At 41.8% G+C, this 18,731-nt stretch overlaps 1 protein-coding gene across 8 annotated transcripts in view; it reads right to left on the minus strand.

Annotated features, from left to right (window-relative positions):
* THRB (thyroid hormone receptor beta) overlaps positions 1–18,731 on the minus strand; it is a 391,398-nt gene that overhangs the window by 83,074 nt on the left and 289,593 nt on the right. Inside the window, exon 1 of one of the 8 annotated variants that reach the window (XM_027871976.1) lies at positions 14,586–14,662. The exons of 6 other annotated variants lie outside the window; for them this stretch is intronic. Coding sequence is in view for 1 of the 2 variants with exons in the window: in XM_027871975.1 (XP_027727776.1) it covers positions 10,728–10,734 (7 nt within the window). In the remaining variant the exon portion in view is untranslated. Of the gene's footprint in view, positions 1–10,727; positions 10,812–14,585; positions 14,663–18,731 lie in introns of those variants that run through there. One more of the 8 variants, XM_027871975.1, reaches the window with a different exon arrangement.

Here is an 18,731-nt window from a genome sequence, read left to right on the forward strand (position 1 = left end):
CAAGGAAACTGAGGCAGGCAGTGGTTAAGCGACTTGCCCAGGGTCACACAGCTAGTAAGAGTCTGAGGCTGCATTTGGATTCAGGCCTTCCTGACTCTAGGTGCAGCAGGCTTGCCACTTATCTGCCTCTAAGAATTCAGATGAGCATGGGCAGCCACAGTTAGCATTGAGTGACTTCTATGAACAGATGCCGAGTGAAGAAAGAGGAATGATACACCCTGACAACGCACACAGAAAACACGAGAGCCGTGAGCTGACTGCTGTGGAATTCTAACAGCCAAGCTTAGCTCTGGAGAGGAGTTGAGAAAAGGCCCTTCCATCCATTCTTTGCAGAGGTAGGTGGCTGTGGGTGTTGTAGAATGCCATATTGTTAGTTAGACTTGGTTGATAAATTGGTTAGTTTTGCTGAACTGATTTCTTTCTTTCTCTCTTTTTCTTTTTTGTTACAAAGGATGGCTTTCTGAGTAGGGGAGAATGGAGGGATATGTTTAGAAATAAAAGTTCTGTATGAAAATTCATCAATAAAATTTTTAAAAAATAACTTCAGAAATATTCATTTCTTCATGATTTCGACTTAAGATATTAATGCTTTTCTGTTTAATGAGTCCAAGTCACTGGGTAGTTATTGTGTCAGATACAGAGAGCCACTAAAAATAATAACTGGCATTTATGGGGCGCTATTGAGTTTGCAGAATGATCAAATGCATGATTTTCCTGGAGTCATATGGCAACCCTATGAAGTAAGTGCTCCAGTTATTGCCATTTTCACTTTATAGATGAGGAAACTAAGGCCCATGGGTAGCTAGAATGCCAGCGTTGGAGTCAGGAACACCTGAGTTCAAATCCAGCCTTAGACACTAGCTGTGCGACCCTGGGCAAGTCACGTAACCCTGGTTGCCTCAGTTTCCTCATCTGTAAAATGAGCTGGAAGAAGGAAACAGAAAACCATTCCAGTATCTCCACCAAGAAAGCCCCAAATAGGGTCATGAAGAGTTGTTAACAACTGAAATGACTCAAGAGCAACAACAAACATGACACCTTGAAAGTCATCAACTGAAATTATCTACCAGTGGCAATGCTCATTAATGAAGGGGAGTCAAGAGGGAGCAAAGTGGCACAGTAGATCTTGAATGTGGAGTCAGGGAGACTTGTGTTCAAATCCTGCCTCATCTACTCACTTGCTTGTGACCCTGGGTAGGTCACTACTCTCAACATCAATTTTCTCATCTGTGAAAGAAGGTGGTCAGTACTGATGGACTCTAAAGTCTCTTTGGACTCGAAATTTATGATTACACAAAGCAAGGCCCCAGAATGGAGCCAGCTTTGTTTGCCTTTGTGGACCTCAATGAATATGACTAGCTATATAACAGAAGGTGCCCTTTTTCTTTTTTTTTAAATTTTGAAAAGAATTAAAACTGCAATAGTGTGTATTTTTATCTGAGCAATGCAATTAGTTGTCACTATGGAACAAGGAGGCACTTTCGTAAATTGGTTCATTTTAAAAACAGAAAACATCGGAGATAAAATTTTCATCCTCAGTCACATACATATGCACCCTGGAAATTTTTATCAACGGTGATGCAAAAAAAAAAAAAAATCCGGCCATTTAAAAGAAAATGTTATTCAAATATTCAAGTATCCAAGGACACACATATGAGCTGACACCTTAGAGATCAGCTAAGGGAAAAGAAGAAGGAGGAGAAGGATGAAGAGGGCAGGCAAGGTCAGCTGAGTCTGTTGTATTTAGATAGCGCCTATTCTCTTTGGGCAGGGAATGTCTGAATACATAGGAAAAAGAAAATAAAAATGAGAAAATAGATTCCTCTCCCTTCCCCCACTCCCATCAAATGATCTTCAGTAGTGGTGGGACGTCGGTTATGACATCTCTGATTTCCATTTTATCTCACTTGATCCTTACAATGACCCTGGGAATTAGGTCCTCATTTTATAGTTGAGGAAACTGAGGCAGATAGCAGTTAAGTGACTTGCCCAGGGTCACACAGCTGCTAAGTATCTGAGGCCAGATTTGAACTCATGAACATAAGCCTTTCTGATTCCAAGCCCAGCACTCTGCACCATGGCACCACCTAGCTGCCCAAAGGTGTCAACCACCTGGCCAAATCAGATTAAAATGTAATTGGCAAATATTTAAAAAAATAAAAAAAATACAATAGAACATGAAAAAGATTAACATGTAGTTTTCTAAGTCAGTATGCATAAACAGGGATCCTTAGTTCTCCCTGCCCCCTACCCTGCTCCCCACACCACTTCTGTCTGTTACCTATATGCTCCTCAATGATCCAACTGGTTATAAAGGAGGCTGTTTCATAGTATAATGAACTCCCTTCACCTGTGCAGATTGCAACCCCTTTGTGATTTAGTGCAAGAGTTCTTAACATTTTTTTCTATCTTAGTGCCCTTTGGCAGTCTGGGAAAGACTATGGACCCTTCTCAAAATTATGTTTTTAAATGCACAAAATAAACCATATTACAAATAAAAACAACTATATTGAAATATATTTATCCAAAAAAAGTTTGTGGACCCCAGGTTAAAAATCTTTGACCGTGTGGGTAGGTCCTAAGGATCTATAGGAAGGAAACAAGCATTGGTACCCCACTGTATAGGTCACATAGAGGTTAAGTGACTTGCCTAGGGTCATACTGCTAAAATGAGTCAGAAGTGGGATCTGAATTCACCAGTCGTCCTTGATTCCAAGGCCAACATGCTATCCTTTGGGCCAATCAGGTTGCCAAGTAGCTATAGAGAGAGATTGAAGGCCAGCCCTCATGGTGGCCTGACTCACCTTTCTCCAATTACTCCTGTGAATTGAAGTATGAGTGCCACAGAGGGGGCAAGCCAGACCATGGCTGAACTGTTAGCCCCACCGTTCCCAAGATACAGTCCCAAACATTAAAGAGTTACTGTAATGCTTCAGATCCAGGCTGTAAACAACCTGGGAGGAGACAGAGAAGACTCTGGTTTTCCAAATTACAAAGAAGCCACTTGTATATGTATGCAGCCGCCGAATGGGACTGACATCTCTTTGTCTTGGCATCTATCTGCTTCTAAACGGTCTCATCTCAAACACAGGATTGGCTCTTTGTTTGACTCTGTGTTTGTGGGTCTGATCTACCACTGCGTAAAGGGCTCTGGGCTGAAAGCTGCTGGCCTCTGACAAGCAGCTTTTTGGGACAGCTGAAAAACATCCTGAAGGGTTTAAGCTGGGTTACAAACTGACCCGATTACTGTCTACGTTTTCCCTAGAACCTTGTGGTCAAGCAACTCTATCTGTCACTTTTCATGACATACAGACAGTATCTGTCAGTCATTTTGCTATTCCTTTTCTCAGGAGTGCCAGGAGATATTGGAAAGAGCATCATGGCGAATGCCAAATGCTTTCTTCAACTTAGAAAGCCTTGTCTCCCTCATGTATAAAAAAGAGAATCTTGTAAATGCAGGAAGTAGCTCCTTTGTTACTTTGAAAACCAGAGACTTCTCTGCCTTCCTTCTGGGTTGTTTGTAACCTGGGTCTGAAGTAATTCCTTAACGCAGGGGCTGCATCTTTGTAACCATGGGGCTAAAAGCACAGTCACAGTTTGACTTGTCCTCTCTGTGTCACTCATCAATGGATACCGTGGGGCTGAAAGCACAGTCATGGTCTGACTTGTCCTCTCTGAGGCATTCATCAATGGATGGAGAAAGGTGAGGCAGGATTTTAGAATGAAAAGTGAAATTTCATTGTTCATAGTCATGTGTATGTGGTAGAGTGCACAGGGAGCTAGCCTTGGATCCAGGAAGACCTGAGTTCAAGTCTTGCTAAGTATAGGCCCATTTGACTTTGGGCAAGTCACTAAAACTTTTAGTGCTCTAGGCAACGTTCTAGGACTCTGAGGTGCTGACCTCCACTGGTAGAGTGGGGTTCCCCATTTGGGAGCTTCCCAGACTAGTGATATGTGTCCCCCAGAGCTATTACTTTCACATATTATGATGTCACAACGGTACTCACAGTTTCTGTGATACAAAGCTGGAAATCTTTTGGGTTCATGTTTCTGAAATAAAGTATTTTGAATAGAAGTGTAAATTCTCCATATTTAGTGACTTACTCACATAGTAAACCTCTTAACTTTGGGATACAGGGGTGGGAAGAAGAATCTTGTCCAAATGGGAGAAAAATCAGAATTGAAAACTATTGAAAAGTAAATATCTATTTATTACTTTCAATGGCTATACAGAGGATCTCCTGAAAGATCACAGATGTCCAGGCAGAAGGGACCTCAGATGTCCCTCAGAAGGGACAGATGAGAAAACTGAGACCTAGGTACAGGACTCTCGTAAGTTCAAATAGGTAATGTCAGATATGGAATTCAAACCCAGGCCTGTTAGTTTTAGAGCCTGCTCTCATTCTATTGTACCAGGCTGCAATAAAGTGAGATAAATTAATAAAAAAAATCTGTCAAAGACAAGGGATTTCCTCTGCGTGGGAACTCTTCCCACCATTGCAGATCGCAGCTCATCTATACAGTTCGAGCCTTAGAGAGTTGCCTGAGATGCAGAGAAATGACTTGCTCAGGGTTATGCAGCTTGGGACGGTCAGTGTTGAGGTTTAAACCCAGGTCTTCCTGACTCCAAGACCAATACAGTTTCTAGTACATCACACTATCTTTCTATATTAAAAAAAGAAATGGTTTGCAAAAAACTTGAATTCAATTCAATTCAGGAAACGTTTAATAAGTGCCCGCTATATACAAGGTGAAGGAGAGAGGGGGATGGTTTTGCAGTCAGGAAGTTGTGGCTTCTCTGGCTGTGTGACCCTGGGGCAAATCACTTAACCTCATGGTGCCCCAGGCATCTCTAGGACTATAAGTTAAAGATGAGCTGTCCATATGTGTGCTGATAAGGGAGTAGGGGGAGTTTCCACAGAGATGGGACCTCCCAACATGGATAAAGTCTCAGGACACTGGGATTGCAAGACATTGGGAAATAAAATCATCCCTATCCTTGTAGAACTTCCATTATACTTGAGGGGTGTGTGTGTGTGTGTGTGTGTGTGTGTGTGTGTATGTGTGTGTGTGTGTGAGACACACACATATACGGGGGGGTGGATGTAACACGCATACAGATAAGAAAATATTAAAATAAGGCTCAAAAGAGCACAACTACTGGAATAGGGACAGAAATACATCAGAAAAATGTACAAGTCTTTGAATCTATACAGAGCACACAACCAAGAGAGCAGCAAAGATGAATTTTACTTGGGTAGAACTGCGCATGGCAGGCTGGAGTGGAGAGAACCCTAGCTCTGCAAAGGACCGGTTAGAGTTCTGGCTCTTCTTGCCATCTCCGTGATCTTGGATCAGTCACTTAACCTCTAGGGTCCTCAGTTTCCTTCTCTGTAAAATGAGGGTGCAGGACCAGATGATCTCCAAAGTCCCTTCCAGCTCTGAATCTATGATCACATGATTTCATATTTGAATTATCACAAAGTCTATGTTAGTGAGGGGGTTAAGAACGAGTGGATTAAAAAAAACCATACTAAGTTGACTGTGTTACCTATTGTCTTGTCTCTATCTATCCAAAGCCTAACCATTATTCTCCAAGGACCATCTTGAGTCCTCATCTGCAGGAATCCTGCTCCAGACAATATCCCACACTGATTTCTTCTTCTTCTGAATGCCTCCAGTAAATACCATTTGTATTCTTCACATTGACACCGTCTCGTAATGCTATTTGAAACTTTTGTGTGTATACAGTATCTCTAGTGATTTCAAGCTCTCCGTAATTGTGTCTGATTCTTCTTTCACAGTGTTCAGTACACTGTAGGGCACATAATGCGTGATCATTCAATAGAATTGAATGTCACAGTTGTTCTTAAGCGTACCGTACAATGGAGACAGCAGAACACACTTTGAAGCCATTGTATTTACCATAATCTGGTGGATAGGAGCCCTGGTCTGTGGGGCAAGAAGGCAGCAGTTGTTAATGATTTGCCCCAGTTTCTCCCTCATCCTAAAGATGCCTCTTTGTAGTAGATAAGAGCAGGGAAAGTCCAGGCCGCTGAGCTGGTGTCTAAGTTTGGCTTATTAGACTATAGAAGTCTGAGTTTTAGGAGAAGGGAGAATGAGAGGGCTAGGTGAGATGTCTTTATGCTCAGACAGTTCAGCTCTGGGGAATCCAGACACCTGGATGTCTTTGCCTATACATCTCTGTTTGTGTTTCTCTGTGTTGTGTATATCCCTATGGAAAGTTCAGTGTATGAAACCAAAGTCAGCTTAAGGTTTTGGGCACAGAGATTGGACAACGATGATTCTCTTATGACAGGTCATCCACAGATGTACCCTTCATAGCACCTTTTGAGCTCTCCCCTAATCTCTTAGATAGACCTTAGGGATGATCTTTGGTGGAGGTCATAGGGAACTGGCAGGCAGTAGTCGTGGGACCTTGACATATTGGCTTCTGAAGGACCACCAGGGAAGCAGTATGAAAGAAGAATCATATCTCTTGGTTTTTCCCCCTTTCTGCTCACAACCACATGGAAATTTGGAGTTTATGAGGATAGGTAGTCCAGAAAATATTTTTCCACTATCTAACTTCACCAGAAAGTGACAACACTTGGTATTTTCTCCCATTCACCTCCTGCTATATTCATATTTCTCTTTCTAAACTTTATCATATTTGCAGCTAAGTAGCACGGTGGATAGAGTGCTGGGCCTGGAGTCAGGGAGACTTATCTTTCTGAATTCAAATCTGTCCTCTGATACTTCTGAGCTGTGTGACCCTGGGCAAGTCACTTAACCCTTTTGCCTCAGTTTCCTCAGTTGTAAAATGAGCTGGAGAAGGAAATGGCAAATCGTGCCAGTACTTCAAATGGGGTCACAAAGAGTTGGACACTGCTGAAATGACTGACCAACAGGTTTTTTTTAACCTTTGAGATCGCAAAATATACTATTCCAAAAGTGCTTCAGCTGCTTTCTGCCTCTGCCCCTATAGCCCCATTTTCCCACTGATGAATTCCTCCTGGAAACTACTTTTTAAGGAAGGACCCAAACCAGCCATCCTTCATACTCCATGAAATGGGCAACTGTTTCTTGCTGGGAACATCTTGGAGCAGTTGGGATAAATAAAACCTATTTTATATCATAGGATTATAGATTTAGAGCCACAAATGACTTCATTTGAGATGAGGAAACTGAGGATTCCAGATCTGAGGAGAACAGTCATCCAGGGAGTAAGAAGCAGAGCTCAGATTCCAACCCAAATCATCTGATTCCAAATCTAGCGTTCTTTCTCCACCTTTGTTGAGAGGCTAAGCTAAAGTAATGCAGTAAGGAGCCTTGGAACCCTTAATGCACTCTGTCAGCATCCATGGTTGTGCCCAATTATCTGTTTAATGTAAAGCAGTCAATGGGGTCAGGTTACAGAAACGTCACGTGGTTGGCTCTGAGAGTTGAGGCTGTAGGGGAAATCTCCCACTAAGAAGAAAACCCAGCTGTTACATTAAAAAGGTGCCCAGCTCATAAATGTGGTGGGGCTTGATATATTTTGAACTTCAGTTCTGTTGAAAAAAGAATAATTTTTTAAAAAAAGGATGAAAAATGATTGAGAAACTTTTGCTGGCAGAAGGCAAATACACAGATGCCCTTGTATTTATGAACAATGGGGCATAATTATGGAACCACAAAGAAAAAAAACTCATCTATTTGCTATAGTATTAGACAGTGAGGCCCAAAGTAGGGACATCTCCTTCCTAGGACCACAGAAGAAGCTCCCTGAAGTTCACTAAGCTGGTCGTTCACCATTTGTACCTTGTTTTACCGACAGTCCTCAAGTTGGGTTCCTTGGCCTTGGTCAAGGAGATTTTGTTTGCATATGAAAAGAGTTAAAGCTGTTGCAGAAATATTTGGCCCTCCAAATGACAAATGAGAGGTAACAGATGGTTACCGTGGGTGTTGGTTTTCTCTTGTCCAGGATGCATGGAACACACTATTTATACCTTACTGCCAATAATTCAGACACCAGTTGGAGCTCACCTTGTTACAGGGTGGTCCATTTACTCTGGGAAGCATCATGGTATAGTGGATAGAGCTCTGGGTCTGGAGACAGAGGGCTGTGTAAAAAATTCTACCCCTTATCATTTTTGTGACCTTAGGAGGTTTGCTTAAACCCCTTTGGGCTTCCTAAAATGAGGGGTTCAGATTAGATAGCTTATGAGGCCCTTTTCAGTTCTGGATCTGTGATCCCCATTATTATTCCTAAACAGCTCTTCAAGATGGGCTGCTTTCTACTTACATCCCCCAACGTTGGTGTCTATGAAAGGCTCTCATGTGTTATCCTCCATCCTGCCAATCTCTGATTCTAAATAGACCTGGGGCATAACTGCAGATAAAAGCAAGCTAGAGTGGTCAGTTTTACTCTAGGGACTACAGAGGAAGGCCTCCATGAGCCAGTCCTGAAAATTGGTCAAGTTACTTTCTAGTCACACCTATTGAACCTGTCAGTATCCTAGGACTAGGATTAGAACAGTGGATTTAAAAAAAACCCAACAATTTGTCTTGGGGTTTCCAAAAATATTCAAAATGGCAGCCAAGAAAGCCAATAGGCAGCATTAAGAGAGGAATGATGGTCAGTACCAGGGAAGTGCTGATTCTACTTTAGTCTTTCCTGGTCAGGCCACATCTGGAGGACAATATTCAGTTCTGGATCCACCTTTTAGACAGGATAGTGCTAAATTGGATGATGTCTAAAAGAAGGCAATGATGATGTTGGACCTCAACTGCATACCTTATAAAGACCTGTTTATGGAGCTGGGGATGTTTAATTTGGAGAAGACTCAGTTCCCCAACCTGGAGAGGTGCGGGGAGCAGAGAGAAATAATAGGGATCTTTAGGTATCTGAAGGATTGTCCTGTGGAAGACGCAGGTTGAACTTGTGCTTGGCCCTGGAGGGTAGAAATAGAAGCAGTAGGGAAAATGGCAAAGAGGTAAATTTTAGGCTTGTTGTAAGCAAAAATTTCCCACTAACAAAGAATGGGCTGCATTCCTAACAGAGTGGAACAGGTTGCCTCTGAACACAGTGGACCTCCACTTCCTTGGAGACCTTCAGGTAACAGTTTCTGTGTAACCACTGGTTTTGTGGATGTAGAGGGGATTGAGGCAAAGGTGACCTGAAAATGACCACTGACGCAGCTGCCAACTCTGAGATGCTGAGATTTGGTAGAGTTCTCTGAAGTGCAATGGGTAGGCTTTTACATATTTTCCATGAGACGAGCAGCCAGGCTTCAGATTGATACAGACATTTCCTCCCTTTGGGGCAAAAAACATTTCATTCTGGAAAGGTTGACTGTTCACATTCTATTCAAGGATAAGGCAATCATCAGATTCTTGCCTATTTTTGCTAAGCTGATGAGTCCACTTTTTCCAGGATGTAAGTTACACTTTGGGAAACTGGGTTAATGATTCCAGTCCCCTATTATACTATTGAGAGCACAGGTCCCCAAGGGAGAAAGAGGTATTCTAATTTTCTAGAGGGTCAAGCTTTCTTCCTCAGAAGTAAGCTTTCCCCCAGAAGAATTGAGTTCAACATATGCTACCTATGGGACGCATACCAACCCCAAAATACCTAGATGGTTTGGGTAATTCAACTGAAGATTTCTCACATTGGAGGCTCTACTATTGACCAATACAGTAGGAAATTAAGATGTGAAAGCAAGTTCACTGGACTTCTTGTCCAACCATATCACACATCCTTCCCCATCATGAATGACCCCTGCCTCCCATACCAGTCAGGCTGATTTTCTCATTGTCTTCTAAAGCTCAGGTCCTTTATCACTTTTCACCCGGACTACTTTTAGAGCCTTTGAGTATCTCCTCTTTTCAGTCCATCCTTCACACATCTACCAAACCAAGATTCCTAATGCTTTTCCTATTTGCCCACTTTTACTCCCTTCCTCAAAGACCTTCAATGGCTCCCACTGCCCCTAGACTAAATCACAAATAGCTGAAGCCAACTGCATATAACTTTAAAGATGTAAGAATAATACTAGGCACAAATGCAGAGCACCCTCTACACATGGAATATCCTCCCTTTTCATTTCTTTCCTTCAGATTCCTTCTCTTCATTCAAAGCTTAGCTCAGGTGCTACACACCTCCTCCAGGAAGCTACCCGATTTCCCCCTCCTCCAGGTAAAAGTATTCTAGCTCTCTCAAATTCCCCTGGAGCACTTGGTCTGGATCAGCAATTTGCCCCCATCACTCTTACTTGCATTACACTTATCTGTGTTCATGTTGGGTCCCCTGTAAGCCCTTTGAGGGCAGGGGGGCTTTGTAATTAATCCTCAGCTTCTAGCACAATGCCTTGTATACAATACTTTATCAATGTTTTTTTGGGAGGGTTCCTCTCATCCCCAAACGAATGTGTTATAAAAACAAAAGTAATCAATAAAATGTATCTTAAAATAATAAATATTTGCATAATTATAAATAATAATAAATAAATAATAAAAAGTTGAATTGACTTATGATCAGAGAAAAAGAGTAGAATCCTCATGGACCACAGCTTCTGCAAGTCCTATACACTGAGATTCCATACACTTAGGCTTCTGGTACTTGGGAAATAAATCCCGAATATCAGCATGATCACTAGAGGTGAAAGAATCAAGCTTAGTAGAAAATTGATGTGTTCTTGTAGATGGCTAATGTTTCCTGTTCAATCTCAATACTCTTTTCAAACCTGGCATTTTTGCTCTGTGGCTCAGCCATCAAGACTTGTTTTTCTAATTAAGGTTCCTCCTGCAGCGCTGCCGCCCTCTTCTTCATAAATTTCCCAAATCAGATACAGCTGTGCTTGGAAGGATTCTGTTTCTCACAACTTTGAGCCATCTGCTGGGGATGATGATTTTGCAAAAGGTCAGTGGCTGCTTATGGTGGTTACAGGCTTGATGTCAAAAAGGGAGGAATTGGGAATAGAGCAGAAATGCACGATGATGACCGGGAGGGGACAGGCTCCGGTCCTTTCTCAGGACACACACGGTGGCTGGGGAAGTACAACATGTCCTCATAAAAGAGCAGAGGTGAACTGCATATTTTCTTGGTAATGTAGGGAGAACGCCATGTGCAAACCAACAGGCATGTCTGATCTGTTCCACAGAACAATAGAGAAGGAAGGACCTAGAAAAAAACATGGAATCTGGGAAGTTGAGGCAATGACCTTGGATTCAATTCATCCTCCAATAACTGAGTGCCATTGGGGAAATAAAGAAAAAAAAAAGAGAGTCTCTGACCTCAAAGAGCTTACATTCTTTTGTGAGGGAGTCACTATTTATAGAAATAAGTGTATGCAAAATATATACCGAGAAAATACAAAGTTTTTTTTGGAGAAAGTGAGTGGAGAGCATTACTAAGTTGGAGAGAGATGGGGGTGTCAAGAAAAGCCTCTTGTAAGAGTTGGCACCTGTGAAAGAAGCAAGGGATTGTTTGAGAAAAGAGAGAGGGCATTACAAGAGGAGGGAGATGGTGTGGTGTCCATAGGGAATGCTTTGTTGCAAAGTACATGTGAAGAGAATAATGAAAGATCAGTCTGGAAATATTGGGAAGGTTGGAATTAGGTAGAGAAGAGCTTTGAATATGAAACGAAGGATTCTGTATTTATTTGAGAGAATCACTGAAAATTGAAGTCGGAGGGTCAGACCCGGCTTTATAACGGCTGTCAATTTGGCAGTGATGTGGGGGAGGGGAGGAGAGGGTGGCGATCAAGTAGGAGCCAATTATAATAGTCCAGGTGAGAGGTGAGGAGGACATGAACCAGGGTGGGCATCCTTTAGAATTAAACAATTACTGAAAAAACAAGTGTTTTCAGATACAGGAAAATAGAAAAATGAGCTCCCTATGATTAAATATAAATCCAATGAATAATACATTTTTTTTTTTGGTGAGACAATTGGGATTAAGTGACTTGCCCAAGGTCGCACAGCTAGTACGTGTCAAGCGCTTGTTCTGAGGCCAGATTTGAACTCAGGTCCTCCTGACTTCAGGGCCGGTGCTCTATCCACTGCACCACCTAGCTGCCCCTGAATAATACATTTTTGTGCCGTTCACATCCCCTTGGTTGTGGTGAGCGTCACTGGCCAATGGCCATGCCTATCATAGACCCCAAAGTTGTTTCCTTTCTTGGGAGGAGGGGGACTGATTCCTCATCTTCAAGGGAGATAGTTTTGGTCTGAATTGAAGGTGATTTTTCCAAAGAAAAACTGAAACTGAGAAAAACAACCATTCCTCCTATAACATGTTCTGAGCTTAGTCACAAGTGTAAAATGATGAAAGTATGTGAAATGAATACCAGGCCCGGCAACAGCTTGATCCATGGAGGCACCTTCCCCTTCCTCTTCATCCTCAAGCCCTGGGGGCAGCTTGAGTGGCAATGATAATATAAACTTATTTCTTTGTTTTGGGTCTATACCTGATTAAAAAATTTTTTTTGAAGTGTTGGGGAACTCCAGCTATGGAGGCAGAGACAGACTGGCTGCTCTTCCATCTCTTACAGTTTTAGAGAGTCACCTGTTGAACCGAGAGGTTGATTCGCTTGCCTAGGGTCACACAGCTAATATGTGTCAGAAGAGGGGATTTGGACACAGGTCTTCCTGACGCTAAGGCTGGACTTCTGTTCGGTTTCTGTACTTTTATCATTTGAGCTCCAGAGCAGCTGGGTGAGATGGGCAAAGTAGATAGAATGAGGGACTTGTGGTCAGGAAAATCTGGATTTGGTCCCAACTCTGATACTACCTAGCTGTGTCAAATTATCTGACCCCTTCAAGGTTATTTTTTATTTTATAAAATGGGTGTCCCCAAAGTCCCCAAAGCTACTAAAGTTTTAAGTGACACTCAGACTTTTGGGACACTCTGGAATACCTATCTCACAGGTTTATCATGAGGCTCGGATGAGATAACATATAGAAGAAGCTTTGCAAGGCTTTAACATCCAACATTATTATTACCATTTTGTAAATGAGGAAACTGAAGCCCAGAGAGGTAAAATATCTTGCTCATACTCTTACAGCTGGCATGAGTTAGTAGTAGGATTTGAACCCAGGTCCTCCTGAATCTTGGTCCGCCAGTGATGTCACATTGCTTCCCTCAATGCCTAGGGGTAGGGCATGGGAGTCAGGTATAGGGTAGATAAAAAGGATGTTCAATACCAGCTGCCCTGAACCTTGTGGTCCGGGATGGTCATGTACACTTACTTTACAAAATAGACTTCTCTAAGCTATTTATTCTGAGTATACCTTAAAACACATGGAGCTGGCAGGAGAGAGCCCAGTGTAATGGCCAAAGGACCTGGGGGTCAGAGGAGCTGGGTTGGAATCTTGCCCCTCCCATCACTACCTGTTGGAATTTCCCACTCTCAGTCTCACTTTGCTCCCTTGTAAAATGATGGCATTGATGACATGATCTCAGGTTACTTCCAAGTCTAAATCTACGATTCCAGGATTTATGAAGATAAGCCCTAGGCAAAATTATAAGTCCATCTGAAGCTTGTCTTCAGAAAATTCTTCCCTTCCTTTCTGTATCCGATTTCTTTTCCTGCACCGACCACGTCAGCCTCTGGCCAGGCTGTCTAACGCCTCACCTTCCCAAAGCCTGAGGGTCACTCTCTCCAAACCCCTAACTTATCTGTGGCTGATTTTTAGCTGTTAGGAAAATATCTGGATCAACTTAATTGATACTAAGATATTAATGACTGATCAGGAGACTTGACCCTTCTAGCTTGTATTTGTTTTCCTAAATGAGGTTTATTGTCCCACTAGTACAATTTCTGATAGTGTAGAGTCAATATTTTGGGGCAGGGAGTAGAAAAACAAACTTATCTCATAGTAGACTGTAAGCTCTTTGATGCCGGGGAGTCATTTTATTTTTCTTCCTCTGACCTATCAAGGTGCTTTGTATCCTCATGATTCTTCATGTTTATCACAGATTTAGAACACAAAGGCACCTTAATGGTCATCTAATCAAAACCCCTCATTTTCTAGATGAGGAAAATTGAGTCTCAGAGATGTAGAATTACATAACTAAGTGATGATGACCATGACCAGAATCATAATAAGAAACTAGGGCATAGATTTAGAACCAAAAGGACCCCAGGTGACATCTAGTCCATGCCTTTCATTCTACAGATGTGGAAACTGAGGCCTAGAGAGATTAAATGATTTGTCTAACAAGTAAGATCAGGGGTGGGATTTGAACCCGGGTCTTCTGATTCTAGAGTCAATAATCTTTCTACCATATTTCAGGGTCTTCGTTACCTCTGACTTCAAATCTATTAACCTTTAAATTGCACGATGCTGCCTGATATGATACAGTATATTTCTTACACACACACACACACACACACACACACAAAACTTCTCTTTTAAAAAAATAAGGTGGCCTCAGATTCAGGCCTATTATATCCAAATTAACACGGAAATTATACAACACCAATGTGTACATCATGTTATCCAAAGCTTGCCAGGCAGACACAAGATAATTAATCCGAGGGATAAATTTGAGGGTAATTTCTTTTAACTTCAAAGGATTAAAAACATATTTGACTTACCATTGTGCCAGGGAATGTCAGTGCCAAGTGGAGTTGACCTTACTTGGGCTGCTCTGTACTAGGCTGTCTCCCCAAATTACTCACTAGGCCTTCTCCGGGAGAGATTTCACTCTTATGCACCCTCAGATAGGTAAGGTTCCAGGTGAAGAGAGAGAGTAAGAGCTATTCATATAAAGTAATCCAGTGGATCCTCATTAAACAATTCCTCAGACAAGTGAAAGGCACATAAGAGTTAGGACTTGAGGCAGCCGACTACTCCAGTCAACCTAGACCCAGCGCAGAGGAGGACCCAAATCTCCAGATTATCTGACCAGGTCTCAGTGATCTCTATCTCCACTCATTTGGAAAAGTCTCCCCTGTATGTATGAGGGATCCGGTCCTGGGTGGAGCTAAGCCTGGCTGCCTTATTTGGGATCTGGACATCCCTCCTTGCCAGTGCCGTCTGCCAGTAACTTTGTTGGAAATTCCCTCTTCACAAGCCTCATCAGGCACGGTCAGCTAACCATGGCCAAACAGTCACTGCATTGTGAAGAGGGCTCCCAGCTTTGTCTACCCTGCATGTGTTACTATTGTTGGTGCTGAACAAATACATTATTTGTAATCCCAATTGCTATGCTATTAAATCCTTGTCAATGAAATGTGTTTTCTAAAATTCACACATGCTGTAGATTTCATTTCAAGCAAAGTGAACACTTTACCCATTTCTATTGATCTCTACGGCTTGACAGCTGAATGATTGTATTCACTGCTGTTTTTATTCCTTTTGGAGTTTATAAGATAAGTCCATCACCATGACTTCTATAGCCCAGGACTTGTATTTAGTTACAAAAGAGCAGCATCTAATCTTCCCAGGTTAGAGTATGTAGAGCACAAATATGAAAGAGTCAGAGAATAGGACTTGTCCCAGGACCATTGCAATCTGAATCCCATTGAAAAAGAGGGGAAGAATGAGATGATGATGATCACAACTGCGATGGTGATGATGATGATGATGATGATGACTACTACTACCACTACTACCACCACCACCACTACTACTACTACTGCTACTACTACTACTACCACACTACTACCACCACTACCACTACCACCACTACCACTGCTAGTACTACTACTACTACCACTACCACCACCACCACCACCACCACTACTATTACTACTACTACTACTATTACTACTGTTACTACTACTACTGCTACCACCACCACCACTACTATTACTTCAACTAACTTTGAAATTATGTGTAATGAAAAGCTCTAGAAATATGGAGATCCAACAGATTAAATTAAAGCCATGTGGGACCAAGCTGAAGTTCATGTCATCCACACCCTTCTGTTTGCTTTAAGAATTTTCCCAAGGATGTTTTCAATAAGCCTACACAAATAGAAATAAAGATAGAGAGGCAGAGATAGACAGACAAATAAATAGATAGGTGAACAGACAAATAGAAAATGGACAGAGACAGATAAAGATAAATATAGATAGAACTAGATGAAGATATAGAGATATAGACAGAAATAGAGATAAATTGAGATTGAGATAGATAGAAATAGATAAAGATAGAGTTAGATAAATAAATAAATAGAGATAGATATGGATGGAAATAAATAAAGATGGATAGACAAAGCTGGAGATGGACACAAATAGAGATAAACATAGTTAGAGATAGAGATAAAGATAGACTGAGATAGATACATATACAGGTAGATAGAAGATGCATTTCTTAAGTGCCTACTATGTGCCAATAACTGTGCTAAGTGCTAAGAAAACCAGGCAGTTCCTACTTTAAGGTGCTCATATTTTCATGGTGGAAGGGAGCTGGGAAGGGGGAAGTGGGAAGAGACCAGCTTATGTCCCAATACCTTCATTCAATGACAAAGAGTAGTTATTTCATCCACCTGGGCAAAACCCCACTGAACATTAAACAGAAATAAACGACAATAGCATGTTGACTTCTTTTTTGATCACCTCTATGGGAACTCTGTAGAATGTAAGATGAGAATAATTGTGAATAATGATGATGATACCCATAGAGGACTTGAAAGTGCACAGAGCACTTCATATAGATTGTCTCCCTTGCATCTCGTAACACGCCTATGAGGTGGGACTCTAGGCCTTCTTAGCTCTGCTACACCAATGATAAACGAAGATCCACGAAGTTGCGACTTGCCCAGTCACATGGCTAGCAATGTCAGCGCTGGGATTTGTGAAGCAAATATCAATTACCAGCTTGTTGTATAAGCAAAACACTGTCCATATATTTAATAAAAGGGTTGGATGTCCATTAATTAGATAGTAAATACAATGATCAAGTTTTGCAGGTGGGAAGGTTTAAGGGTAGTAAACACCTCAGTAAATTGATTCTTGTGGTTGAGGGAGGGGTGGTCAAAGAGGGCTGGTCCAGCTTGGAGGAGAAGGTGGAGAGGGTTTTTTGGAGTCTTTGAAGAAGGGTTGACTTCAATACAAAGGGCATTAATTTCCAGCGTTAAACACATCATCAGGTCCCAGAATATTAACAGCGATCTATGAGAATAACCGAAGGCTATAGAGAAATCCTGTGTGCATTCAGAACAAATTAAAGAGTTAAATATAGTTAAAAATGATTACAGCAAATAGAATTTGGATGTTCTCAAAAATTAACCTCAGACGATCAATGACTCATAGCTGGAAGGGATCTTGGAGGTCATTTGGTCCAACTCCCTCATTTTACACTTGAGGGAAACTGAGGCTCAGAGGGGTTGTGACATATCCAGGGTGACACAATTAATGTGTCACTTGCCTTCTTGATTCTAAGCTCCAATACTCACTACACAAGTAGAATGCAGATGCAAATGTTCCGACTTGTTGATGACCTGGGTTACTGGGGACATAGCAAGAATGTAGGGGAAAGAACATTGGACATGAAATCAGCAGACCTAAGTCGAATCCTCCCTCCAACATGAAGTGACTATGGGCAACTCTGGGTGATACCTATAGTACCCACTTCTAAGAGATGTTGTAGGTTTCAAGTGAGATAAAATGCATACAAAATACCTGGCAAACTTTCAGTTCAATAAACATTTATCAAACACCTACTATATGCAGGGAACTGTGCTGGGGATTAGGGAAGTGAATGCAACTAGGGTTTGCCACATGCCCGGACCACCTAAAACGGCATCACCTCAGTGTACTGGAGAAGAGACAGTGAGAGGAATAGAACCCACCTGGCCTTCAGAGAGTGGGCTCTCCCTGTCTTTATGAAACTTCTACTAGGAGATAAATAGGAAGTGCTACTTATTTATCAGCTCTTAGATTATCACTGAAATTCTCATGAGATTTTCTCCCCCATAGGAATCATTGAGGACAAGAACAGAATGCTTAGCCTATAGCGTTATTCTTTCAGGGATAGTTTCATCATAGTATTTGATAATATGGTTTAGGCAACGTTTTAGGTCTGTCTGAGGACTAAGCTGGCTAGATTCTGACAGGCTTAGCACGAGAATGCTGATGACCAGGTGATGGCTAAAGACACATAAAGAAATAATAATTATAATGTAGGGAGTACAGAGGTTGGGATTCTGGTAAGAAGAACGGCAGAGATTACCAACTGCATTAGCTAACCTCCACCTGGTCCTTCTCATTCATTCTCCTGAGTTGATTTGCGTGGCAACTAGGGGGCATTATGGGAGTTGAAAAGGAGCCCTTCACCACAGGTCTGCCCTGTACCTTTGCAATTTTGCTAAGTAGAGTTCCTGGGATGCCTGGAAAGGACCCAGGCTTCTGACCCAAAGGTATGATTAAAATTGAAGGAATTTTTAAAATTGAAAATTGAAAAACTTTGAAATTTGAACTCAAATAAGAGTTTAGTCTGAGATACTCCTAGTGGCAATAGGAAAAAAAACAGTTCAGAAACAAACTTCAAAATTCTCAAGGGGTTCTATAGCTATCTGGCCAGGGGTCTAAGTCACAAGAGATCTAAAATAACCCTGGCCCATAAACTAAAGAGCTGATAAAACCTTTTCCTGTGTGGATAGGAAGCTGTATTTACCCTGCTATTTGGGACAGCACTTTGGAGGTGAGTTGCCCCAGTCACTAGGCTGTAGATGAAGGTATTTTTTTTCTCTTTCTCATCATTTGTTTTGCCATGCCCTTTGATTAAACATCAAT

This window comes from Vombatus ursinus, unplaced genomic scaffold (assembly GCF_900497805.2).
Source record: "Vombatus ursinus unplaced genomic scaffold, bare-nosed wombat genome assembly UNPS02014799.1, whole genome shotgun sequence".
In the NCBI taxonomy this organism is placed as follows: domain Eukaryota; kingdom Metazoa; phylum Chordata; class Mammalia; order Diprotodontia; family Vombatidae; genus Vombatus; species Vombatus ursinus.